This window comes from Orcinus orca, chromosome 7 (genome assembly GCF_937001465.1).
Source record: "Orcinus orca chromosome 7, mOrcOrc1.1, whole genome shotgun sequence".
NCBI classification, from domain to species: domain Eukaryota; kingdom Metazoa; phylum Chordata; class Mammalia; order Artiodactyla; family Delphinidae; genus Orcinus; species Orcinus orca.
The window spans coordinates 50325953-50353592 of record NC_064565.1 but is presented as its reverse complement, the minus strand read 5'-3'; the positions used below and the strand labels follow the sequence as shown (position 1 = coordinate 50353592).

Here is a 27640-nt window from a genome sequence, read left to right as displayed (position 1 = left end):
ATTAAGTGACAGTGCTGTCACCAATTTCTCTGCATGCCAAATGGTAAACTATTTTTATTTTACAATATTGCATTTTGGTCCTGATTAATTTATTCAGCTTCTTTGAGCCTTGGTTTCTTTCACTTTGAAATGAAAATAATATTTACTTACAGGATTGAAGGAGATTGCTTATTATGGTACATAATAAGCTCTTTGCAAACATTAGTTACTTTCCTGTAATAATGAACAACGTTTCCACATAATATCTATTACTATAGCATGTAGTGTATATGTCCATTAACTAAAGCTCTGATTATCACCGTACATAGGCAATTTGTCACCAGACTTACCACACAACCACCCCATGCTCTAAGCCAGTTTCTCAGTCCTTCTAGTTCACTGTAATCTAGGACTCAGAAGCTTCTCTTCAAGAAATCAGTGTGGTATCTCCATTGAATCAAAAACATTCTGTCAAGCAAAAAAACAAACTCTGGTTGTTCAAAGTTTACAAAGAGACAAAATAGGCTCAGAAATGATTAAGAAACAAAATTGTCGTTAAAAACTACAAAAGTAGCACGTTTGTTGAAAACAATGCAAAAAACAACAAAATGTCCACCATTACCACCATAACAAAACCCCAGATACGTACAAAGTAAAAGTGACAGTCTCTTCCTTTACTTTGCTCTCCTTTCCTCCTCAGAGGTAATTACTACTGACACTTGGGCATTTGCCCTTTCAAAACTTCCGCGTACATGTGTATGTATCTTTTTTTAAAAATGTGAACTGTTTTGCAACCAAATTTTTCATCAACACATCATCATCATATGATCATTTCACTGACTACTATGCTCCAGAAATTAGAGAGCTTTATTTTCTCTATCTCACTTAATCCTTAAACTAACCTTCTGAGATTATTTCCCACATGTTATAGATGAGAAAACTGAGGCACAAAGAGTTACAAAATAACCTGCTCAAGGTTTCTCAGTAGGTAGTAGAGCTGGGATTTGAATACAGGTTTGCCTGACCACAATGCCCAAGACCCTAAATAAGCACCATGGCTAGACTCATGTGAGTCTATCTAGCTCTACCAAGGTCCTCTTTTTGCTATATATTCTCCCTTCGGGCAATCTCATTCCCAGTGGTTGGTTATTTCCCAGACTTTCAAATTCTCCTTCTAGCAGAACCCTCCTTTGAACTCTATATCTATGTGGTCAAGTGCTCCTGAAAAAGCATTTCAAATTTTACTTACTCAAATCCGATGATCTCCTCCCTCCAACTAACAAACCCCTCAAACCCCCTGCAACCCCACCAAATCGGTCCTTTTCTAGCATTCCTTCTCTCAATACATGGCACCGCTATTTATCCAGAAAGCTACAACCATCCTTGACCTTTCCTCGTTCTATTGCCAATCCACCACCAAGTGTCAATTTTAATCTTAAATACTCTCAAATCTATCCACTTGTTCATTTCCAATGTAGACATAACAGTTCAAGCATCCAACATTAATGAACTACTGCAACAGCCTAACTGCTCTTCTTAAATCTATCAGCCAATCCACTCTCTACACTGTAGCCATAGTGTTCTTTGCAAAATGTAAATCTAATCATAAGACCCACTCTTTCCTCCTCCCACCCCTCCCCCCAAAAAACCTTAAATGGCTCCCTACTGATTATAGAATAAAAACCCAAAAATCTTCAATATGGCCTCTAAAACTCTACAAAGTCTTGCCCTTGACTCTTCTCATTGCATTATTTCCCTTATACTTTCAGTTCTTTAGGCCAATGGGGCTTGTACCTGGAAAGCCCCCCAACCTTGTCCTTCCACAATCACTTCATAAAAATTGTCTTCTCTAAATTAGGTCAAATCCCTAACAGACATTTTAAAAGCAGTTTACTTTTCTTCCTAATACTTATCAGAGTTTGAAACTTTACATTCACAGGATTGTTTGACTAGTCTCTGCTTAACTAGTCTGTGCCACCATTTCATGAAGCAGGGAGCATTTCTGCTGCTCATTGTAGACCCAGTAACTTAGAGCAGTTCCTGATACAATACATTGAGTAGGTGCTCAAAATAATCTTTGAATGGGTATCATAATTTAAATATTCCTAATTATTAATGAATCTTCTTGAATATATATCCTAGCATACCTGCCTAAAAGTTTTAACAAGACATATTTCTGAAAATTAAGGCCTGGAACAAAGGATACAAACATTTTAAATTCTAATAGGTGGAAAACAAGTTTATGGCAAAGTACTCACAATGTACAATAGAAGAAATAAGGCTTCGATCAGAAAGAGCCAGAAGCACCTTTATTCTAATACCAGTAGCTTCAGTAGAAAAAAAAAAAAGAGTGAACTACTTTATTCCTACCGACACTTTACACCAAGATAAATGTTTTGAGGAGCAAAGAAAGGTAAAAAGGAAGAGTAGTAAACAATAATGAGGCCATTCACATCTTAAGTGAAAGTAAAGGCATTTTAAAATAAAGTAGTACATAAAATAAAGGCATGTTACGCCTTTATGCATTCCTTTAAAACATGTTTTACAAGCTTTTATGGGTAACATAAGCCTTGAGAGTTTACATTTCACATGGGTCAAGACTAGCTCTAGAATAAAGCAATCTGACAGCATAATCCTTATGGCTTTACATTTATTGTCAGAAAAACATTTAGAACTGTAATTTATGATAAAAAGACAGCATAAATTTAGTCTTATTTGAGGTTTTCACCTTATACCCACTGGTTAGTCAATAAGGCTCTTTGCTTAGCACACAGGATGATTTGAAATATTTTATATCCTTCAACTTACTTATCAGTACAAAGAAAAAGCAGTTTATAGCACAGCATCTGAACTATTTTAGAATTAAGAAAATTTCATCCTTTGTATACAAGTTATTGTAGATATTTCTCTTTTAATCAAGAACTGGGCAAGAAGAGACAAATACTTCTTTTCTCAACAAGAAGATATTTTCTGATTATATAATACAAAGGCTCTGGGGACAAGCAGATCAAACGCAGGAAGTTTTCTGTAACTTAATCATTTATGAATATGGTAATCTGACTTTCAAATTGGCAATCAGTTTTTAAATTTTCAGATGTTTTTATTACTTTATTAAGATTCTTCTCTTGGTCAAAGAAACAATAGAGGGTACTTACGTCTTTTAAAAATATATTTGGTTTCTCCCACAGGACAGTGGCAGAAATGAGTGATAAGCAACTTGGTATAATAAAACTGATTTAATATTTAATTCCACACTGTGGAATCTTGTGATATTTGAAACTCCCTAGGCAACTTAACTAGTCAGTCACAAGATATGGCAAAGACTGCTAATTATTACCACATACGCATTCTCATTCTTTCTTTTAGTAATATAGACTTTTTTTGTGTGGCTTCTCCCGTTGCAGAGCACAGGCTACAGACGCACAGGCTCAGCAGCCATGGCTCATGGGCCCAGCCGCTCTGCGGTATGTGGGATCTTCCCGGACTGGGGCACGAACCTGTGTCCCCTGCATCGGCAGGCGGACTCTCAACCACTGTGCCACCAGGGAAGCCCAGTAATATAGACCTTTAAGTGGGCACATGATCATCCAGCTAGAGAATATATTTACTGGCCTTCCCCACTACTAGGTGTGACCATGTAACTAAGTTCTGGCTAACGGGGTATGAACAGAAGTGACCTGTCCAAATTCTGGACTACATCATTAAAAGGAAGTTGTTTGCTCTTCCCCACTTCTCTCTCTTCTTACTGGCAGGGAAATGATAACAAGTAGAGCAGCCACTGTGACTCCAGACAGGGAAACTGTAATTTAGGGGTGAATGAGCTGCCTAACTAGCCCTGGCTACTCACTTCTGGACTGTTACATGGGAGAGAAATAAACTTCTACCTTATTTAAGCACGGTATTTCCTGATCTCTTTGTAACAATAGCTTATTCTATCTGCACAAAATTCAGAGGCCAAGCCAACTCTATCACTGCCCTATATAATAATCTCTTCTCTTATCCTTCAAGCACATTAAAAGTTGTTTATGTCAGGGGCTACCGTGATTAAAATATTCCTCTACTTTGCAACAGTCAGAAGACCTTTTAGTCTGGGTATACCTAAGTGCTTATACAAAGCAAGAAACAGAATAAGCCATATTAGACTGTGAATCCTTTAAAAGGTACATTTTATGTTTTATGTATCTTTGAATCCCTAGCATTTATTATGTTCCTGGAACATAAATTATTTGTAGGATGAATAAAAGAAATATGAATGGCAAACTTTATACTCTAGGCTCTCTTAGTAAGAGATGTATAAATCACAAAGTAAGGATTTATCCAAGGATAGGGAAGATTATATTTGGTTATTTATAGCAATGGGAAGAAAACGGTTTGAAAACCTGGAATGGGCTGTGATTTAACTAGGTTAGTATAATGAATATGGACTTTTGAGTCAGATAAACTGTTTCAGTATAGATTCTGCCACTTATGTTAAAAAATTAACTTATTTCTGAGAGTGTCAGTTTCTTCATTTGAAAACGGGGCTAACAATGCCAACTTTGTAGGGCTGGGAGTATTTACATATAAAGTATGTGACTCTTGTAAAATATACTCATTCATAAAAAGTTAATTCTCCTTTCTGCTTTCTGAAGTAATATGAATTTAAGGATTGAAGGAGGGAAAAGGATAAAATTGGTTCAGTATTTTCTGGGATTACCTGCCATTTTAATATGGTCTAGAATAAAGGCTAAACTGTAAGGAAGAGCTAAAAATAGTCATGTTTTCTTACAGACTAGAGGTTCTAAGACAAACAATTTAATGTCATGGTGGTAGGAGTGCCTAGATGTAACAATGGAAAATTTGGTATAGAGAAGAACACCTCTTAGGGGCCAGGGAAAGTAAATATACTTGACGATCAATAGTAGGATATTAGTAGCCATATGAAGGATCATCCTTTGAAATTTAACTGAGGTAACTTAGGATAAATAAAAGGCAGTATTATTCCACACGGTACCTTATAAAACTCATTACTCTATTAATATGGTATAGGTGGGAAAAAAATAGTGGATATATAAGTTCAGGTCTGACATCCAGTTTAATGTGCCTTCCAAGTGACAATAAGATATATGAGTCTAGAGCTCAGAGAGTAAATCTGGAGTAGGGAGATAAATTTAAGAGTAACTGTCATAGGTATTTGAAGCCATAGGAGAAGATGAAATAGCTCATACAAGAATATAAAGTAAGATGCAAAGAAGGCCTTGAATAAGTCTAATGTTTAGTGACCTGGTAGTAGAGAATAAACCTACAGAGAAGAATGAGGAAATGCAACCCAAAAAGGAATGAGAAAAATCAAATATGGTATCTGAAATGTTAAAGAAAAATAGTGCTTTAAGTAAGAGGTAGTACAAGAGAGATGATCAGTTATTAGATGGAATGAGGTAGTTCTGTATGTGTGAACTTGAAAGACTATGGATGATTTTAGGCAAAGAAGTCATAGACATGAAATCTGTGGTCAAGCAATTTTTTTTTTCAAATCATAGTTCTACTACTTATTAGTGATGTGGTTGTGGGCAAGTTTTTTCACCCTTTTTGTACTTCAGTTTCCTCATATGAAAGATAATTCTTCCTCATAAGAGCTGTAAAATGATTAAATCAGATGACTGTGAAGCACTTTGGCAAACGTAAGCCTCAATAAATCTTAGTGATGATGATGGTGAAGATAAAGATATTTAAAAAAATTTAAAACCTTTTTCAAATTAGCATAACTCCATTTTTGAAAAAACATGATTCACATATTTTGGAAGGATATACATATATTACTAACAATGATTACCTCTGGGAAGTGAGGGAGAGGACCATCACTTTATATTCTGTGTATCTTGGATTATTTGCATTTTTTTCAATAAGCATGTGCTGCTTTTGTAATTTTGGCCAATAGTATTTTAAAAAAATCACTTACCTGCCTTATTTGTCTTTGTCTCCTTTATTGATTTGGAATGCTCAGATGTCTTTGCTTGACAGAATGTTCTTAAATGGATGTAGCACACTGACTTTTCAAAGAGGAGCTTCTGAGTCTTAAACTGCAGTGAACTAGAAGAAATGCTGTGAGAAGAACTGACTTGGAGTATGGACAGCTAAGTGGTAAAAGGCAGGCGAGTCTGTACAAACTGATGAATGACAGGTGAACAGCAATAAAACATAGATAGCAGGAGAATCTAGGCTACACTGATTTTTGTTTTTTGGTAATAGATTTTTTGAAAGTTGTGGTAAAATATATGTAACATAAAATTTGCTATTTTAACCATTTTTAAGTGTACAGTTCTGCGGCATTAAGTACACTTACATTGTTGTGCAACCATCACCACCATCCACCTCCAGAACTTTTTCATCTTCCCCAACTGAAAATCTGTCCTTTGAAACACTAATTCCCCACTCCTTTCCCCCAGCCTCTAGGAACCACCCTACTACTTTCTGTCTCTCTGAATCCAACTAGTCTATCCATTGTATGTATATACCACATTTTGTTTATCTATTCATCCATTGAGGGGCACTTGGGTTGCTTCCACCTTTTGGCCACTAAATAAGGCTGCTATGAACAAGGGCATACAAATATCTCTTTGAATCCCTGCTTTCAGTTCATTTGGGTATGTACCCAGAAGTGGAATTGCTAGATTATATGGTAATCCTATGTTTTGTTTTGAAGAAACATCATTTATTTTCCACAGTGGATACACTATTTTACATTCCCATCAGTAATGTACAAGAGTTCTAATTTCCCCACATCCTCACCAACACTGATTTTTTTTTTTTTTTTTTTTTTGCGGTATGCGGGCCTCTCACTGTTGTGGCCTCTCCCGTTGCGGAGCACAGGTTCCGGACACACAGGCCCAGCGGCCATGACTCACGGGCCCAGCCGCTCCGCGGCACGCGGGATCCTCCCGGACCGGGGCACAAACCCGTGTCCCCTGCATCGGCAGGCGGACTCTCAACCACTGCGCCACCAGGGAAGCCCCTTAATTTAATTTTCTGTAATAGCCATCCCAATGGGTACAAAGTGGTGTCTTACTGTGGTTTTAACTTGCATTTCCCTAATGATGTCGAGCATCTTTTCATGTGCTTATTGGTCATTTGTGTAACTTCTTTGGAGAATGTCTATTCAAGTCCTTTCCCTATTTTTTTATCAAGTTGTTTTTTGTTGTTGAGAGTAGGAGCTCTTTATATATTCTAAATATCAATCCTTTATCAGATAAATGATTTGCAATTATCTTCGCTCATTCCTTGGGTTGCCTTTCACTCTGTTGATAGCGTCCTTTGATGCACAAAAGTTTTAATTTTGATAAGTCCAACTTACCTAATTTTTCTTTTGTTGTCTGTGTTTTTGGTGTCATATCTAAGAAGTCATTGCCAAACCCAATGTCATGAAGCTCTCCCTCTATGATTTCTTCTAAGAGTTTTATAGTAGCTCTCGCATTTAGGTCTTTGATCAGGTTTAAGTTAATCTGTATATGGTGAAAGGTAAGGGTCCAACCCAAGAACACAGACTTTCCCCCATATGTTTCTTCTTTTAATTTTTTTTTCTTCTGGCTGCTCTGTGCAGCTTGCAGGATCTCAGTTCCCCGACCAGGGATTGAACTGGGCCACGGCAGTGAAAGCCTGGAATCCTAACCACTAAGCCACCAGGGAACTCCCTATTCTTTTAATTTCTTTCAGCAACATTTTGTAGTTTTCAGTGTGTAAGTCTGTCGCCTACTTGGTTAAATTTATTGTTAAGTATATTATTCATTTTGATACTATTGTAAATTGAATTTTCTTAATTTCCTTTTCAGTTTGTTTAATGTTAATGATTTCTGAGTGTTGACTTTGTACCCTACAACTTTGCTGAATTTGTTTATTAGTTCTAATAGTTTATTTGATGGAATCTTTCGGGTTTTCTACACACAGGATCAAGTAATCTGGAAACAAATGGAAATAATTTTTCTTCTCCCTTTCCAATTTGGATATTGCTTTTCTTGCCTAATTACTTTGGGTAGGACTTACAGTGCTATGTTGAATAGAAGTAGTGAAAGTGGACATCCTTGTCTTGTTCCTGATCTCAGAGAAAAAGCTTTCAGTCTTTTGCCATGGAGTATTATGTTAGCTGTGGGTTTTTCGTATATGGCCTTTATTATGTTGCAATAATTTCCTTCTAGTCCTAGTTTGTTGAGCGCTTTTATTAAAAAAAAAGGTGTTATTTTATCAACTCTTCTGCATCAATTGAGATGATCCTGTGGTTTTTGTCCCCCTCTTCATTCTGTTAAAGTGGTGTATTACCTTGACTGATTTTTTTTTTTTTTTTGCGCCACGCGGGCCTCTCACTGCTGTGGCCTCTCCCATTGTGGAGCACAGGCTCTGGACGTACAGGCTCAGCAGCCATGGCTCACGGGCCCAGCCACTCCACAGCACGTGGGATCCTCCCGGGCCGGGGCACGAACCCATGTCCCCTGCATCGGCAGGAGGACTCTCAACCACTGTGCCACCAGGGAAGCCCACATTGACTAATTTTGATTACACTGATTGACTTGACCATCCTTGCACTGCAGGAATAAATCGCACTTGGTCAAAGTGTATAATCCTTTTAAAATGCTGTTGAATTTCGTTTGCTAGTATTTTGTTGAGGATTTTTGTATTAATATTCATAAGACATATCAGCCTGTAGTTTTCTTGTAGTGCCTTTGTCTGGCTTTGGGATTAGGGTTGCTGGCTTCATAGAACTGAGTTAGGAAAGTGTTCCATCTTGATCAATATTTTGGAAGAGTGTGGGAAGGACTGGTGTTAATTCTTCTTTGAATGTTTGGTAGAAATCACCAGGGAAGACATTAAGTTCTGGGCTTTCTTTGTTGTAAATTTTTGGTTACTGTTTCAACCTCTTTACTAGATATAGGTCTATTCAGATTTTCTATATCTCCATGTTCCAGTCTTGGTAGGTTGTGTGTTTCTAGGAATTTGTCGATTTTATCTAGGTTATCCAATTTGGTAGTATTGTCCCCTCTTTCATTTCTGATTTTAGTTATTTGAGTCTTCTTTTTCTTAATCAATTTGGCTAAAGATTTGTCAAGTTTGTTGATCTTTTAGAAGAACCAATTCTTGGTTTCATTGGCTTTATTAGTTTCTAGTCTCTATTTTGTTTATCATTGCTCTAATCTTCACTATTTCCTTCTTTCTGGTAGCTCTGGGTTTATTTTGTTCTTTTTTTAATTTCTTAAGGTGTAAAGTTAGGTTACCGATTTGTGATCTTTCTTCACCCTTTCAGCACGCTTTCACTGCATCCCATTAAGTTTTGGTATGTTGTGCTTTCATTTTCATTTGTCTCCAAGATATTTTCTAATTTCCCTTATGATTTTTTTTCTGACCCATTGGTTATTTAAGAGTGTGTTATTTAATTTCCACATACTTGTGAATTTCTTAGTTTTCCTTCTGCCATTGATTTCTAGTTTCATTCCACTGTGATTAGAAAAGACACTTTGTATGATTTCAATCTTTTAAAATTTATGGTGCCTTTTTAATGGCTTAAAATATGGTCTTAGAGAATGTTTCATGTAAACTTGAAAAACATGTGAATTCTGCTACTGCTGGGTGGACTATTCTGTATATGTCTGCTATTTCCAATTGGTCCATGATGTTGCTCAAGTCTTCTATTTCCTTATTGATCATCTTTGTCTGGTTGTTCTATCCATCAATGGAAGTGTTGAAAGTGAGATATTGAAGCTGCCTACTGTTACTGTAGAGTCATCTATTTCTTCCCTTAAATACTATAAATGTTTGCTTCGTATATTTTTGAGTTTTGATGTTCAGTGCATATATGTTTATAACTGTCATATCTTCTTGATACCGTCCTTTTATCACTATGTAATGTCCCTCCTTTTTTTTGTAACAATTTTTGACATAAAGTCTACTTTGTCTGATATTAGTATAGCCACACTTGCTCTCTTTTGGTTACTATTTGCACGGAGTCTTTTCCCATCCTTTCATTTTCAATCTATGCATGTTTTAAAATCTAAAGTGAGTCTTATAGACAGCACATAGTAGAATCCAGTTTTTTTATCCATTATGCTAATCTATGTCTTTTGAGTAGGGTGGGACCATTTATACTTAAAGTAATTACCCATAGGGAAGTACTTACTTTTGTCATTTTGTTCTTTATTTTTTGTATGTCTTATAGCATTTTGTTCCTCATTTATTCTGCTACTGCCTTCCTCTGTATTTAGTTGGTTTTTTGTAGTGACACACTTTGATTCTCTTCTCCTTTCCTTTTGTGAATATTTTATATTTTCTTTGTGGTTATCACTGAGATTACATATAATATCCTGAAGTTATGACAATCTATCTCAAATCGACAACAACTTAACTTCAGCTGCATACAAAAACCTTATGCCTTTATAGCTCTGCCCCCCACTTTGCTATTGATGTCACAAATTTTACCTTTATATACTGTGTACCCATTAATATAGACTTAAAATTATTTTTTATACATTTGTCTTTTAAATCCTATAGAAAATAAAAATCAGAGTTACAAACCAAAATTATAATAATACTGATTTTTATATTTGTCTATGTATTTACCTTTCCCAGAGGACTTTATATTTTTACTTGGCTTCAAGTTACTCTCTAGCACTCTTTCACTTCAACTTGGACATTCCTTAGCAGTTCTTGTAAGTCAGGTCTAGGGGTAATGAACTCCTTCCACTTTTGTGTGTCTGGGAATATTTTAATTTCTCCCTCATTTCTGAAGGACAGTTTTGCCAGATATAAAATTCTTGGTTAACAGTTTTTTTTCTTCAATACTTTAAATACATCATCCTATTGTCTTCTGGTCTGCAAGGTTTTTGCTGAGAAATCCACTGACAGCCTAATTGGGGCTCCCTTGTACATGATGAGTCACTTTCCTCCTGCTGCTTTCCAGATTCTACCTTTGTGTTTCAACAGTTTGATTATAATTTGTCTTGATGTACGACTCTTGGATTTATCCTACATGAAGTGTGTTGAGCTTCCTGGATTTGTATATCCATGTTATTCCTCAAACTTGAGAAGTTTTATTATTTATTCAAATAATCTATTTCTTCAAAAGAATTTCTCTCTTCTCCTTCTCCCTTGATGCATATATTGCTGCACTTGATAGTGTCCTTTAAGTCCCTTAGGTTCTGTTAACTTTTCTTTCATTTTTCTTTTTGTACCTCAGGCTCCATTTTTTCAAATGACCTGTCTTTAAGTTCACTGATTATGTACTCTGCCTGTTCAAGTGTATTCTTGAACCCCTCTAGTAAAATTTTTATTTTGTTCATATTATTGCTTTCCCGATTTCCTTTAGTTCTTTGAGTCTGGCTTCATTTAGCGCTTTGAGCATATTTACAACAGTTATTTTAAAGTCTTTGTCTATTAAGTCTGATGCATGTTTTCTTCAGGAGCTGTTTCTGGAAATTTATTTTGTTCTTTTGAAAGGGCCATGTTACTTCCCTGGTGGTCCAGTGGTTAAGAATGTGCATTTCAGCAAGCCTGGCATCTCACATTAAAATGGGAATAATTATGCTGTCTCTTGAGGATACAGATGCCTCTGTAACCCCCTCATATGAAGCTGTCTAGTGTCATATCAAACCACAGGGGTTGGGTGATGGAGTTAGATGTGGGAGAACAAAAAGATAAGTATGATCTTGCTTCATTACTGCCACTTCTGGGCCATTACTCATTTAAACTTAAGCAAAAGACCATTCACAAGGCATTCAATTATACCAGTCTCTCCTCAAAACAGTTATCTTCCAAGATACTAGTCATTTCCTCACATTCAAGAATTTTTGCTCTTCCTTTCACAACAGTCTCTCTAAATGCTCCTAAAACTACCACCATTCTAGGAGAATTGCTCTAGTCTTAGAGTTTCTTGAGTTCCTCAATCTCATTCCAGCTACCCACTTTTATGACTCATTATGAAGACAGAAGATCCTAAACATCAATATTTACTCATTGACAATAACCTATCCTTTGAACTCTCACATTCTTCTACTCCCTCTATATCTGTTCTCTCACTTCATGAACACTTCAGCCATAAACCCTCTTTTTGTTCTTAGTCTGTTAGATTCCTCCTAGATTAGCTTCTTTCTGATTTTAGCTTATATCGCAAAGCACATAATTTCAATTGCTTTAGTATGCACTTTCTGGCCACCTAACCAGAAATTCTTCTACTCTTAACTCTACAATCTCTTAATCCTGGATTTGGCCACCCACTTGTTCTACTTCTATATCAAGAAACTTGATGAAAAAATAACCAGCAAACATGGATTGACACCACCAAAAATTCATGGTGAAGGCTGGATGCAAAATTTTTCTTCTTTCTTTTCTTAACTGAAGCTTTCAAGTCTTTATTACCACTTTCAGAATATTCTAAAATCATTTCACTCAGTAGATGACCTTATCTTGTATTTCACAGGAAAAAAATGGACTCTCATATGATAACCCTACTATTTTTTATTTGATTTTTTTAAATTGAATGAATTTGACATGTAACATTTTGTAAGTTTAAGGTGTACAGTGTGTTACTTTGATACATTTATATATTGTAATAGGATTGTTGTAGTCGTATTTATCACATTAAATAATTATAGTACAATATTATTATCTATATTTGTCATACCGTACATTGGATCTCTAGCTTTACTACTTGTTACAAATTTAAACACCGTCAGTCTTATCTGCCCCCCTCCAATTCCTTAGTAACCACCATTTTACTCTCTGTTTTTTACAGGTTTGACTTTTTTTGGATTCCAGATATAAGTGATTCATGATAACCCTTTTAACTTCCTGCCACCTCCACCCCTTATCTGCAAACTTATTTTCACTTGCAGCTATTTCTCTCTCTTGTTCCCTCCAATTCTTAGAGGAATGGGTGTTTCTCCTCTGTTCGTAGTAAATTCCTTAACCTATTTCTGAATCTCCAGCAACCAACTGGTTTTCCTTATTTTCTCCCTCTTACCCTCCTGTCCTTCATATATTCCTTCACCCCATACATATTACTCAGAAATGTTATAAACATTCAAGGCTATGATGAAATCTGTTGTTCTACAACCTATATCTAGAAACTCCAATTCAGAACTCTACCTAGGCTTTTAGGTCCATATTTGCAACCATCCATTGGACATTTTCACCTGCATGTCCCATAGGTAACCAAACCTAATAACTAAAATCTAATTATACATCTTATTTCCCAACCCCTTAAATCGGAACCTTCTTCTCCATTCTTGGTTTCAGTTCATCAGCACCACTATTAATCCAGTCTTCTCTTCCAGATACATGGGTATCATCTTAGAATCTATGCCATCACCCTCAGAAGTGGCCTACATTCATATGCCACCTGCTTTTCATTCTATCTCCTAAATAAATCTTAGATTTATTCCCAAATTTATTCCCAATGCTTAATTTAAGTCCTCATTTTGATCGCTTGAAATGATTGCATTCATTCTTTCTTTTGTAAATTGAAGCATATGTACATATGTATTTAATATATGTATATTAATAGAAATATATATATATATATTAAAATGCAACTTGATTTGCCACTTATTTTTATATTCCTGGATCTTAGACCATTGCTTAGCATCAATGTATGTTTGTTGAGTGAATTCTCTATCCTATTTATCCCCTATCCCACTGTCAGGAAGACCCTTCTAAAGCATATATTAAATCCTTCAATAAATTTTGAATGAATAAGAATACGTACAAACTACATAATCATAATCATAGAGATAGGGCTCTAATCTACCTTCACAGCTTCTTTTCCTATACTGCCCTATAGTTCCTTCTGGAGCCATAGGATCACCTTATGGTACATAAAACATACCATACATTCCTCACTTCCAAGATTTTATTATATAATATTCTCTCTCTGCTTGCAGGATCCGTCTTCCCTAATTTACCCAACTCCTCCTAATCTTAGCTAAAGGGTTGGGCTTAGTAGTGGGCTTATGACCTGATCCTTCCAGACTGAGATAGATGCCTCTTCTCTGTGCTCACATATTATCCTGTACAGATCTCTACTGTAGCACTTAGTATGCTATGGTAATAACTTGATCTTCCTTTTTTACTTATTGAAAGTTCCTTAAGGACATAAACTATATTTTATTTCAGTATTCTTAGAACCTCATTAAGGACCCAGTACACAGCAGACACTCAATAATGTTTCTTAAATAAATCAAAATATTTAGAGTTTAACATATAAGAATATATAGTATATATTTTTTCTTCCCCTGTTCTTGAGAAATGTAAAAAAATATTTCCCTTTCCCCTCTTTAAGATAATTGCTGCTGTGAGTGAAAGTTTCTTCCATGGCAGATAAGAGATTAAATTACAAAAGTTTTCAATTGCTTACCACTGGCCAGTGCAGAAAGAAGAGGAGACAGAGAAATTCCTGTGTCTGCCTTAACCCAAGAATATCTCAATATTCCTTTTCCCTAATTCTGTGTTTCCTAACTTTCCTAGAGCAAGTACAGTATTGCTGAAGTTTCTTAATGAACCTAATGGGAAAATAAGAAGAATAAAAGCTGGGAGTTTTTGTTTTGTTTTTTAAAAAGTGATTATGCCTTATACATAAACTGGAAAGGAAAAGAAATCCAAACTTCATTTCAATAATTGAGAAAGGGCTTCCCTGGTGGCGCAGTGGTTGAGAGTCTGCCTGCTGATGAAGGTAACACGGGTTCTTGCCCCGGTCTGGGAAGATCCCACATGCCGCGGAGCGGCTGGGTCTGTGAGCCATGGCTGCTGAGCCTGCGCGTCCGGAGCCTGTGCTCCGCAACGGGAGAGGCCACAACAGTGAGAGGCCCCCGTACCGCAAAAAAAAAAAAAATTGAGAAAGTGCCTGTCATTATCCCATCTCTGTTTCTCTTGTGCACCCCTAATGAAGACATCTAGCCCATTAAGTTTACCTATATAACTGTGAGTATTCTTTAGTAAATCAAAAGGAGAATCACAAAGAATAATGATAATTTCTGAGGAATGCAGTGAAGTATGTATAACAGCTAGTTTTATAGTAGATGTATCAAATGGAAAGGAGGAAGGGAATTGTGTAGTTCCTATATTTATGGAAGAAACTAAGAACCGCATGGCTAGCATATTTCTTAGACTTCAGAATTCCACAGGCTAGTAAATTTTTTTTTTTAATTGAGGGAACCAACATAAGATCCTCCACTTTCAACTGCCCGTGCAGGAATAATTTAACATAGCAGGCCTTAGGCTGTTTATCTTCAGAAAGGCCTATTTGCAAGGCTGGCCCTTCACAGCATCTGGGAACTTGATTTTTGAAAACGTTTAAGTGATAAGATTCTAAATGCTTTGCCAGCCTACTTAGACTGTACCATGAGATTTATGGTGAATAACTACTTTCCTTCTGAGAATCTGAAATTTTGGTTGACAGAGGGTGCCTATGTAACCAGCCCTTAAAAAAAACCCAAGCTCTTGAGTCTCAAATGGAGTTCCCCATGCCAAAACACTGCAAGTGTGTTGAGTGAATTTTTGAAGCTGGAGAGGGTGCACTCTGTGTGACCTCTCACAGGAGGGAAAGAGCGTAGGAAGCCTGCACACAGATTCCTCTAGACTCCACCTGATGTCTTTTTCCATTAGTGATCTGGCTGTGTATCTTTACAATGTCTCTGTAATATACCTTAGCTCTGAGTATGACAGTATACTAAGTCCTGTGAGTCCTTCTAGAGAATCGCAGAATGTGTGGGTGGCATTGGGGACCCCCAAAACACTAAGTAATGATATTAAACAAGCAAACAAAAAACTCTATGATCATCATTCAATGAATATATATGTTAATAAAATTTTGCTCTTTATTCTGACAGTACAGAAACATGGAAACAATATCAGAATAAAGGACAGAATTCTAAACGGAATAAATTTAGCATTGTAAGAAGTTCATTACATTATTCTCATTTTGCTGTAGACCAGTGAAAACCTTATAATGGACAAATAACAGACATGTGCCTGGTAACTACCAGACCAAGTAATTTTTGCCTGGGTATACCTTTCTTCCAATTTACTTTCTCTTGAAACTGAAAGCACTAAACAGAAGTTTTATGTGTACAGGAGTAATTTTAAAAAGCTGAACATTCTGATAAGTCACTAAAGATTTCACTGAAATAGTTGATTTTTAACTGTTACATTTAAAGAATGGAAGACTATTATAAATTAATAACAAATTTAGTTCCAGGATATTTTAAGATTTGTACAGTCCTCGCACCAGCCAAATAACCATGCAAAAAAAAAAAAACACAAAAAGGGCTTCCCTGGTGGCGCAGTGGTTGAGAGTCGGCCTGCCAATGCAGGGGACACGAGTTCGTGCCCTGGTCCGGGAAGATCCCACATGCCATGGAGCGGCTGGGCCCGTGTGCCATGGCTGCTAAGCCTGCGCGTCCGGAGCCTGTGCTCCACAACGGGAGAGGCCACAACAGTGAGAGGCCCGCGTATCGAAAAAAAAAACAAAAAAAACACAAAAAAATAAAACTAGCTGAGATAATAATACTTCTGACTTTCAGTTTGTCATTTTATTTAAAAATTATTTATGGAAGATAACATTCTTATCTTTCCTCAATACAATCACCTTAAAATGAATTCTTCCCACAGGTCACAATGTTTTTAAAAAAGATAACAAATAAAAATCTCAAATTTCATCCATTAATATATCACTGTGTTTTAGTTCTTCAAGGCACTTTCTAACAATATAATATTTTCCATTGCACAAGACTCAAATTCCATTTACCAGGGTAAATAACTTTCAAAACCAAAACCACATACCTTTTGCTGTAGTTCTTTTACTGCTGAATCTCTATCCATGCATGCCTGTCGAAAGGCTTCATAAGCTTTATTGAGTTGCTCGCCAATGTTTTTATCCATTCCTCTCTGTCCTGTAGCATCACTATAAATGATGGAGTAAATGACAGGTCTGGAAAATAATTGAAAAATTTAGATAGCTATTAAGTTATATAAATCTCACTTTAAAAATGTACCTCAGGGCTTCCCTGGTGGAGCAGTGGTTGAGAGTCCGCCTGCCGATGCAGGGGACACGGGTTCGTGCCCCGGTCCGGGAAGATCCCACATGCCACAGAGCAGTTGGGCCCGTGAGCCATGGCCGCTGAGCCTGCATGTCCAGAGCCTGTGCTCCGCAAAGGGAGAGGCCACAACAGTGAGAGGCCCGCGTACCGAAAAAAAAAAAAAAAAATGTACCTCAAAGACAGTTCTATATGGTTTATCATGAACATTATAGCACCAAGTACTATCAAGTTTTATAAAGGCAAAAAAGCCTCATTTAAAATCCTGATCAGAAATATTGTGAAACCTTAACTTCTACAATTTTTAAATATTTTTTACTAATGTTTAAGGAGCAATTAGGGTTCCAGTTCATAAAGATCCTACTTTGCACATGGTATTCTATAAATGCAAGCTAAAAATGGAAAAATATAAAAGGCCATTTGTTATTACTCTTTATTACAGAAATGCACAACAGGATTAGCAATGTGAGAAGGGACTTCTTTTTACTAAATGGACAGTTATTCCCACTTACAAGGTAAATGCTTGCTACACTGAAATTAGAGCAAAATTAAGTAGATAAATGTTTGTGGATGGAGTTCACACTGTTGTTATCACAGAGCAATTAAAATGTGTGAAAATGCTCTTATTTTAGCACAAAATCTAGGGAGAGCTGCCGTTGGACTCTACATTAAAAAAGAAAAATCACATCCCATCAGTCCTACCCCTATGCTCTATTAGTTTGCCAACTTTTTTGCTATTTCTGAACTACAGGTGATTTACTCAGTGGAAGTAATTTATTTTTATCATCTCAACTTGCATAACATCTCTAACGACATTCCCTGACTCTGAGCAGAGGGTCATCTAATGACTGATTCTTCCTGTCAAGCTGTAAAAACCACACCACAGAGCCTTTCTCTTAATCCTCTGAAAGCCAGAGTAGACAAAGTTCTCTATCAGTCATAGGGGATTTCGGGGGTACCAAATTATTTCACTCCCTTATGATTAGAAATCCTTCATAACCGTCTCTAACCTTTTATAACACCTTTATCTTATTGTCGGGTATACATGCTTTAAAAAACTTTCAGTATTTTACATTAAGATATTCATATAACATAAATTCACCATTCTAAAGTATACACTTCTGTGGTTTTCAGTATATTCACAATGTTGTATAACCATCACCAATATCTAATCACAGAACATTTTTATCACCTCAGAAAGAAAGCCTGTACCTATTAGCAGTTAGTCCCAATTCACATCTCCCCTCTATCCCCTGACAACCACTAATCTACTTTCTGACTCTATGGATTTGCCTACTTTGGACGTCTGGAGTCATAAAATACATGGCCTTTGTCTCTGGCTTTTTTCATGTAGCATAAAATTTCCAACCTTTATCCACGTTGTAGCATGTAACAGTACTTCATTGCTTTTTATGTCTGAATAATATTTCATTTTATGAATATACTACATTTTGTTTATTCATTTCTCAGTTAATGGACATTTGGGTTGTTTCCACTTTTTGGTTATTTTGAATAAAGCTACAATTTGTGTATACATATCTGTGTGAACATATGTTTTTAATCTCTTAGATATGTGCTTGGGAGCAGAATTCCTGGGTCAGATGACAATTATGTTTAACTTTTTGAGGAACTGCCACAAAAGTTCCAGACGTTTCCACAGAAGCTGTACCATTTTATATTTCCACTAGCAACGTACAAGAGTTCCAATTTCTCCACATCTTCACCAATAATTGTTGTCCATTTTAAAATTATATGCTAGGATCCTAGTGGGTATGAAGTGATACCTCATCACAGTTTTGATGTTGAGCATCTTTATAGTGCTTATTGGTCATTTGTATATCTTCTTTGGAGAAATCTCTAGTCAAGTCCTTTGCCCACTTTTCATATATACATACATATATATATAATTTGTAATATTTTCTCCCATTCTATAGATTATCTTTTCATTTCTTTGATAGTGCCCTTTGACAAAGTTTTTAGTTTGATGAAGTCCAATTTATCTTTTTTTGTTCTTGTGCTTTTCATATCATATCTAAGAAACCATTGCCTAACCCAAGATTACATGGATTTTCACCTGCATTTCCTTTTAGAAATTCTATAATTTTAGCTTTTACATTTAGATCTTTGATCCATATTGAGTTAATTTGTATAATATGGTATGAGGTAGGGCTCCAGATTCATTCCTCTGCATGTGGCTAGCCAGTTGTCCTGGTATCATTTGTTGAAAAGGCTTTTCTTTTCCCACTGAATGCCCTTGGCAGCCTTGTTGAAAATCAGTTTACCATAAATCACAATGCCCTTTTAAATACCTAGGTAATATTTCAATCCCATCAGCCAGTCTTTCATTTTAAGATACTAAATACACTCCTAAGTTATTTTCTAGGCTTGATAAAAACAATTTCAAGGATTTTATTATGGGGATTACAGTGTCTTTACCTTGTGAAGCAATGAAAGAATGATATATTTTTTAGGCACTCCACTTGAAATTTGTTTTTATTGCTACTTCTGATAGATGGAAAAGATGAAATACTGTTAGGATAATTAACATTGCCAGGATCTCTGACATACCGTAGACACTATGGAAACATGAGTAATTAGCATGAACACAAAGCATCACTTCGAGTATTTATTTAGATATTATCATTCAAAAAATTGATTTAGGGTGGCTTAAAAAAACACAAGATTAAAAATAAGTATATAAGCAGGAAAAGAAAAATAAGGGTAGGTAGCTAAAGGGACTATAGTATACTGTAATATGCTCATGCAGAAATTAGATGATTTAAGTAGCTAAGTGGCTAGGTTGTCTATCACTGTCTTAATAAGCTGCAGATGTCATAACAAATTGTCAATGTAAACCACACCTACATTTATCTGGGACAAACAAGAGGCTTGAATTGGGAACCCATCTAGTTTCTTGTTTTGTTCTATCACTGGCTGACCCTGTGAGCTTAGTTCAGGGCCACTAAATCTTTTGGGACTCAAGTTTCTACCTCTTCAAAACAAAAAGAGATGTCTGGATTCAATTTCTAAGAAACTTCTTTGTTCTACGGTTCTTGAGTCTGTGAATCTAAAAATGTATGTCTGTTCCATCAAGAAGGTGCATTCTTGCTTTTAAAAATGTAAATACAGTACTAAAAACAGCTGCATCATATGCAAGTAAATCATGTGCAGCCTTCATTTCAGTTCCTTGAATTAGATCACACAAATGTCACTAGGAAGAGTTACTGAGTAAATTCCACATGGATGCATCCGATTTCCTGAAATAAGAATGTATGCTGGGGAGATATGATTCAGGTCAATACAACTAAATAAATGATGCATTTAATTCCTTTCTCACAACAAAGAAGAAAATTGGGTGTTAGATCAGTGACACTGACCAGAGAAAAAGGAAACAGTCTCTGGGACGCAGTTAATTAAATTGGACAGATTTCAAATATTAACACTCTGAACTTTAAAGCCACTTGTTCCTCTATTTTTTAAAGCATTTGTTAAGTGTAAAATTAATTTCACAATTTAAGAGGCAGTCACAATTCAATTACATTTTGGTATGCCTGCTGCAAAACTTGCCAGGCTCCAGGGAAATGGTTTTATTTACAATAAACATGCTCAAACTCAAATCAAATGGCCACTCTCATCCCCTAAACCCAGGAGGTCCAAGCTAGAGCCAGCTCTGCCTTGGAAACATTCTTCTAGTTATGGCTTCACTCTTTTAAATGTATTTTAAGGAAAGCCTTCCGTGGTAATTTCTTTATTTCTGGGTTTGGTTTACTAGTTTCCTCATACCACACAAGGAAAAACTTAACTCACTGATGCCCAAGACAGTATAGCTGGGTGGGCAGAATACAAAGCATCCCACCCCCAGGGTAATCCTGGCTTCAGGATAGTCCTGTCACACCTACCTCTATTCCTCTGACAGAAGTCCCTTTTTTCCTTTGGGTTGTTCCTGTAAGATGGAAAATGGAGGGTGGCAAGTTCCTATTCTGCCTCCCAGGTCCAGCATGTGCTTGCACAGGAAGAAGTACTAAGAAAATCCCTGGGCATCAGGCTGCTTCCTCTTTCATTGATCCTTGGTTCATAACGAAACTGTTCTAGGATAGGAGAATCAGCCTGCATGAGGGCAATAATTTTATTTTCCCTTGGTAAAATTTCCCAGCTCCAACAAAGCTGTGTCAACTACTAGGGCCAAACTTTGATTTCAATAAAATATATACCATTATGATTCAATTAAATTAGAAAAACTGAAGTAGTTGTTTGCTTAATACATGTAAGGCACTATGTGGGATGCAGCAAGGGGCTTTAGGGATAGTGCCACCTTAATGTTGTGTTCCTTTTACAAAGTTTTTCACCAGCTCTTCATTTCCTGTTACTCGTATTCCAATCTGACTGATAAGGCTCAGAGGAGTTAAATGACCTGCATACAGCTACAAAGCTATAAGCAAGTGACTGGGACTAAATCTTTGAAACTCTTAGTTCAAGGATTGTTTATTAAAGCCAGCTGCAAAGTACTCTCCTAAAATGCCATGATGGATATTTCATTCCATAAAACATTTACTGAGTGCCAACAAAAAACAAAGCCTGGGCTGGGCGCCACTGATGTAGTGAAAACAAAACAGACATGAAACCTACCCTGACGACGGCACCATTAGCTGTAACTTAAAGAATATATATGAGTACCTGGAGATATTTAAAGGCTAGAGTTTGGAAAGGAAAGTGCTCACATCAATTTACAAGGTTTAGGAAAGGCTTTGAGAGGTAGATGGCATTTGACTTGGGTTTTGAATTATGGGTAGGAATGACCTCACCCATTCCTTTTATTTAACTGTCAAATAGCAGTCATCCTTTCTAAAACAGGTTCCTGACAATTATAAAGATGTTTTTTTTGTGCTAGATAATATCCATTCTTCACTAAAACAGCCCAGGATTACACACATTTCTTATGCATTGTTCAGTTTGAATTTCCAGATCAGGACAACTCTGCAAACCTGAGACAATTCTTAAGTATAACAATTATGGTTACTTATAGAAGTGATTAATTAGGCTAGTCCTTGTCCATGATGCTTGAAAAGAAGCAAGGGTAGTAATGGAATACAGGACAAGTCCTATATCTGCTCTGGACCTCGATTTTCCTTGCTTTTAAAGTGAAGGGGTTACAAGACAATCTCCTTCAACTTTATGACTAGACAGCATTTCTAAACAAATACAGAGTATAGAAGCTTTTGCTTGGCAAATATAGTGATTTATTTTTCCTCATAAATGATATCATAGATTTAAAAGTTACAAGCCAGTTGATATGGTAATTCATTTAAAGATAATGAGAAGTATGGAATAAAGTTATATGGGATGTCCTAGAAGAGATATGATATTGTGAAAATATGTGATATGAAAATACATGATGTAACACTGTGAAAATTAATGACTTTCTTTATTTCATAACAATTATATAGTCCCTCCTAACACTTTACTAGGTAGAATGAAAAAAAAGTACTTTGAATTCAGATCTCAGATCTGCAGTTTTCAGATCTGAGGCTTTGAATTCAGATCTCAGATCTGCAGTTTTCTAGCCATTTACTTAGCTTCTCTGAGTATTAGTTTGAATTCAGATCTCAGATCTGCAGTTTTCTAGCCATTTACTTAGCTTCTCTGAGTATTAGTTTTCTTATACATAGTTTGTAGGTTTATTGTGAAGATTGAGATCATATATGAAGCAATATCTGTTAACTGTTCCTCAATATCCATTCTCTCCTCTTCGAGTATTCCTGATTTTTAGCTGATGTGGTCATGTCACTGTGTTCTGGTCATCAGCAAGTAAGTGTAACTTCCAAGACAAGCTCTCTTCTTTTTCCCTTTCCCAGTTGGATGGAATATTGTGGTTAGTCACCTGAAACACTGTGGTGAGGGCAACACTTCCAGGATGGTGGAACAAGGAGATGTGGAACAACAAGAATGAAGATGCCCAGGTCCTTGACACTGTGGAGCTGCCAGATCAGCTCTGGACATCTTATACTTTGAATTGTAATAGAGCTGCCAGATCAGCTCTGGACATCTTATACTTTGAATTGTAATACGTGAGAGAAATAAAATATCTGTCTTATTTGTTTAAGCCAGTGTCTTTGGGGGTCTCTTAAGAGAGGAGCTGAGCTGTATCCTAACTGGTACAATATTCAAGACTGGTTCAGTGCTGAACACACAGTAGGTTCTCCTTTTTCCATGGGAAAGAGACAAACTCATAGTCTTTGCCTTATAAGCTCTAATTAGAGCTTATAATTTAGTAAGGCAGAAACACATGGAAATGATTAACCATATTAACAGATCAATTATAAATGTGTAAAAATGTATAAGCGTATCTTGATAGGTATCTGGGAAACACAGGTAGAAGCATTTGTAGGAACTGACCCAAAGGCTCACTCAAGATTTGTACATTTCATTGTATTTAAGTTTTATCTCAAAAGAAGAAGAAAAGAAAGAACTGTTAAATAAAGAGTATAAGCAGGAAAAAGGCTCAATAGAAGGAACAATTAACATGAGAGGAACTGTGGAAGGCTTCACAGAGGATCTGACGCTTATACTGGGACGTGAAATATGAGAAGGATTTCAACAAGTAGAGAATGAGAGGGGAAAGAACATTCACTCTGAAGGAGCTGAGGCTCTGAGAAATCACTAGTATAGTGCATTTAGGGACTGGTGGTGAGTATTGTATTTATGAAAGTAAGGTGTATGTACAGACAGGATGGAGAGGTCAGGGTGCTAAGACAGGTGCATAGTCAGGGCCACCACGTATGATTGTGCTGCACTGAAAGAACCCTATAGGTACCGTTCATGTAGACCATAATTGGAAAGAGTTACACCCTAGAGTTACAGAGTGCACTAACTACATAAACTATACTACACAGCAGATTAGATACGGCCAGATTGCAGTAGACCTTGAATGTCACTCTTAAGAAATTTAGACTTTAACTTGCTAACATTAAGGAATAATGGAGGATTGTCAAGCAGGAGATGGATATGTTTTAGAAAGATTAACTGGATACCAGCTGGGAATATAAACAAATGAGGGAGACGAAGTGAGGATATCCATAAGAAACTACTGCTGTATTCTGAGTGAAAGATGAGGGCTTAAACTGGAGTAGGGAAAATGAAAGATGATGAATTTAAAAGACATTTTAAAGGTAGAATCAATAGGATTTGTTGGCCAACTGGATCTGTACAACAGACAAGAAGGAAGCGTTCAGGGCTCAGCAATTCTGAATCAGTTGGCCTGGGAAGGAGTCCTATAATCTATATTTTAATAAGTAAAGTAATCAGGTTATTTTGTTAAAGAAGTTCACCAGCCACATTCTTCAAAAATTAGGCAAACAGTGATGCTAGTCAGCCACAGAGAAACAGGAAGAAATACTGAGGGGGAGAGGAGAGGATATTGAATTCAATTTTGAACAAAAGTGCTAACAGAGACATAATTAACAACAGTCAGGAAAAATGTACCAATTGAGTGATAATGAAATCTAAAGGAAGAAATGATGGCTAAGTATGCCTTCCCTCCTGCTTATATTCTTAAAGTTTTTAATGTCCTCTGATACTGATTGACAGTCAACCAGGCCAAAATCTTTTTACCAAAAAAGAAACAAACAAACAAAACCCTTACATTTTTTAAAAGAAAACAGTGGAGGGAGAAAGAAGCAATACTTGTTATTGTACCACTTTGTGTCACAAGATGCACACTTTTTTTCTCCCAAATATAAACCAAAAAAGAGGATAGGCCCACTGGACAACGTCAGAAGGAAAACTAGGATATGCATAAAATAGTAAGGCATTTTAGTATAAGTCTGTTACCTTATATGAAGAGATTATTAGCCAAACAGGTAGGAATGTTATCTAACGTTCTGTTCTGTTAACATTTATACAGTGTTAAATAACAAGAAAAATAACTTTCTGGTAGAGTGAATGTGTTATTTTTCTTAAGTCTCTCTCTTCTACTCTACCAAATTTATGATAATGAAATAGTATTATTAATGATCTTTCACAAGAGTAGAACATTTGTACCTATCTTCTGGTTTTAATTTAAAAAGTGTGAAAAAATATTTTCAGTAATCTTAAAAAGGTCCCGCCAACCAGAAGAGATGACACAGGTTGCACCAGATTCATAAAGGGCAAAGTTGTTTTTGAAAAAGAAGTAGTTAAAATCTCATGAGTTAACAGATTAGGGGCCCCTCCAGCATCTCTGAGTCATTTACTAAATCATAACCACTACGAAAGGAGAGAGCTCTTCTATGAAAAGAGAATGAAACTTCAGGAGACAGAGGACCTTTTCACAAAAAGGTCTATTTTCTCTTAAATCGCAGTTGAAATCGCTGAACAGTCATTTAGCCTTGAGAATATTACCAATGATAAATGGGAACAGGCCAAAGCCTACATAATTATAAGCTGTACTCTGTGCTCTTAATTACCAGCACAGAACTCTACGGCTCTTCATACCGCTGCTTTTAATTTCCCTGAGGACACCTAGAGGCTGCTGGGCAAATGTTTGCAAGTCACAACTTGTCTTATTAGAAGTAACTGAGAGAACTCCAGTGAGAAAATAAATAAGGTTTCAGAGATATCCAGATCTCCATTCCTAGTCATTCCCAAGATGTTTAGGTTGTGACTTTAAATGTATAATATGATAGAAGTTTAAAACCAGATACAGTATTTTTATACCATGCAACACACTATCTTACTCCTACTGTTGAATACTCCTGAAGACAGGACTAAAAATCCCTGGGTAGCCTGACAAACCAACTTCTCAAACCTGCCTCTGTGCCAAAATTACCCAAATCTCTACTCTTTTCAGGGCCACTCCAGTTTTCCTCAAACGTGAATATTCAGATCTAGTTAAGTCCCAGATCCCAAATGTGAATATTCAGATCTAGTTAAGTCTAGCTTGTTATGCTACCCTACTGTGGAGGAGCAAGAGTTTATTAAAAAATTTGATTCTGTTTCATTTCCTTTTGCATCTGGAAAAAATTAAAAAGATGCTATAAAATAAGATTCCAAATCTTATTTTTAACTGAGACCACATCTTGTGTAAAATGTGTTAATTTCTCTCTTAATACAAGTTAGAGAATCAAAATTAAAAAGCCTAGTCAACCAAAGATAGAATCAGAGTTGAAGTGCAGAAAACATGTCCAGTCTAGATATGCTTGTTGATGGGTGAGAGTAAATAAGCTGTAGCCTTTCTGTGGACCTCGGTTCTCTCATCTGTCCCAGTTTAGAATGTCTGGGGTACAGCATGCTGTAGGACATGGGTTCCCAACCTGTCAGTACATTAGAATAATCCAGGGCAGTTTCAAAAAACAGATCAGCCACCCCTGTCCAAGACTTCTTGGATCATAATTTTTTTTGGTGGAGAGGGGGCGGTGAGGGGAGGAAGAGGGAGAAGCAAGTGTGAAAGATTTAGAATCACTGCCATAGGGGATCAAGTCATAACTGGGAAAGCACTGTACTCTGTAAAACACTACACAAATAGGCACCAAGGCGGGGAAATAGGCTTTCATAAAGTGTCCTTCTGTTCCACAGTGATCTGCTTTATGAACTGTTCCAAAAGAAGTGTATAGAATTGAGAAACAAAAATAGCAGTTGCTCAGGTAGATGTTCTTAAAAAAAAAAAAAAGGTATTTTGATACTTTGGCAGATGGTCCAGAGCAACAGCACTCTTGTTGATCTTGGTTCCATGAAATTCCCACAGTTCATCAGTCTATGTGACAACTGTTTTCTCTATTAATGGAAGAGACACCATTAATGGCATTTGCACTGAAGTTCATGCTGAAAGAGAAATCTGAGTGTGACCAGAGTTCTCCCACCAAGCAGTCCTTATAACTTGATTCTACCCCTACCAATACGCTAAATCATCTCAATTCTATTTAAATTCTCTAACTATCTACAGATAGTTTAGAAAGGGCATAGATCCCAGTGCCATGCCTTCAATCTGAATAGGCACACAGCTATGAACCAGAAGGACAATCTTAGTCTTATAATTGAATGGGAAGCTTCCCAACAGTGGTGGTGGTTCCCTATTTCCTCCTGGGAAACCTTAGGGACGGGGTAGAGACTGACACCTGCTGAGGTAAAAACTGCTTGCTACTTTACATAAACTACCTTATTTTAATGTTCCCTTTCCAGATAAGGAAACTGAGCTTCAAAAGGTTAAATACGTTGCCTGAGTTCAACGAATGAGAAAATGGAAGACCCAGATAAATCCAGGTCTCTTTGATGTGAAAGTCCAACATCCTAGCTCTTTTCACCCTAATTTAGTTTTTATTTTATTTTTAATCAAAGCATAACACATCTACATTTTAATGAGTAAAATAACTTTATAAGGTTTAAGAAAAACAGTAGTACCTTACTCTCCTCCCTTCCCATTTCCTGCTTCACCTTGGCAACAATTTTCAGCTCTTTCGGTTGATTCCTCTTTTTTTTTTTTTATAAATTTATTTTTATTTTATTTTTAATTTTTGGCTGTGTCAGCTCTTCGTTGCTGCACACGGGCTTTCTCTAGTTGCAGCGAGCAGGGGCTACTCTTCGTTGTGGTGAACAGGCTTCTCATTGCAGTGGCTTCTCTTGTTGTGGAGCACGGGCTCTACGAG

General features: G+C 36.5%; 1 protein-coding gene across 10 annotated transcripts in view; it reads right to left on the bottom strand.

Annotated features, from left to right (window-relative positions):
- TANK (TRAF family member associated NFKB activator) overlaps positions 1-27640 on the bottom strand; it is an 87475-nt gene that overhangs the window by 37028 nt on the left and 22807 nt on the right. For 8 of the 10 annotated variants that reach the window (XR_004481535.2, XM_033421773.2, XM_049712776.1 and 5 more), the window contains exon 2: positions 16771-16918. Coding sequence is in view for 9 of the 10 variants with exons in the window: in XM_033421769.2 (XP_033277660.1) it covers positions 16771-16918 (148 nt within the window). In the remaining variant the exon portion in view is untranslated. Of the gene's footprint in view, positions 1-16770; positions 16919-16982; positions 17095-19460; positions 22488-27640 lie in introns of those variants that run through there. The other 2 variants (XM_049712775.1, XM_049712774.1) reach the window with 2 other exon arrangements.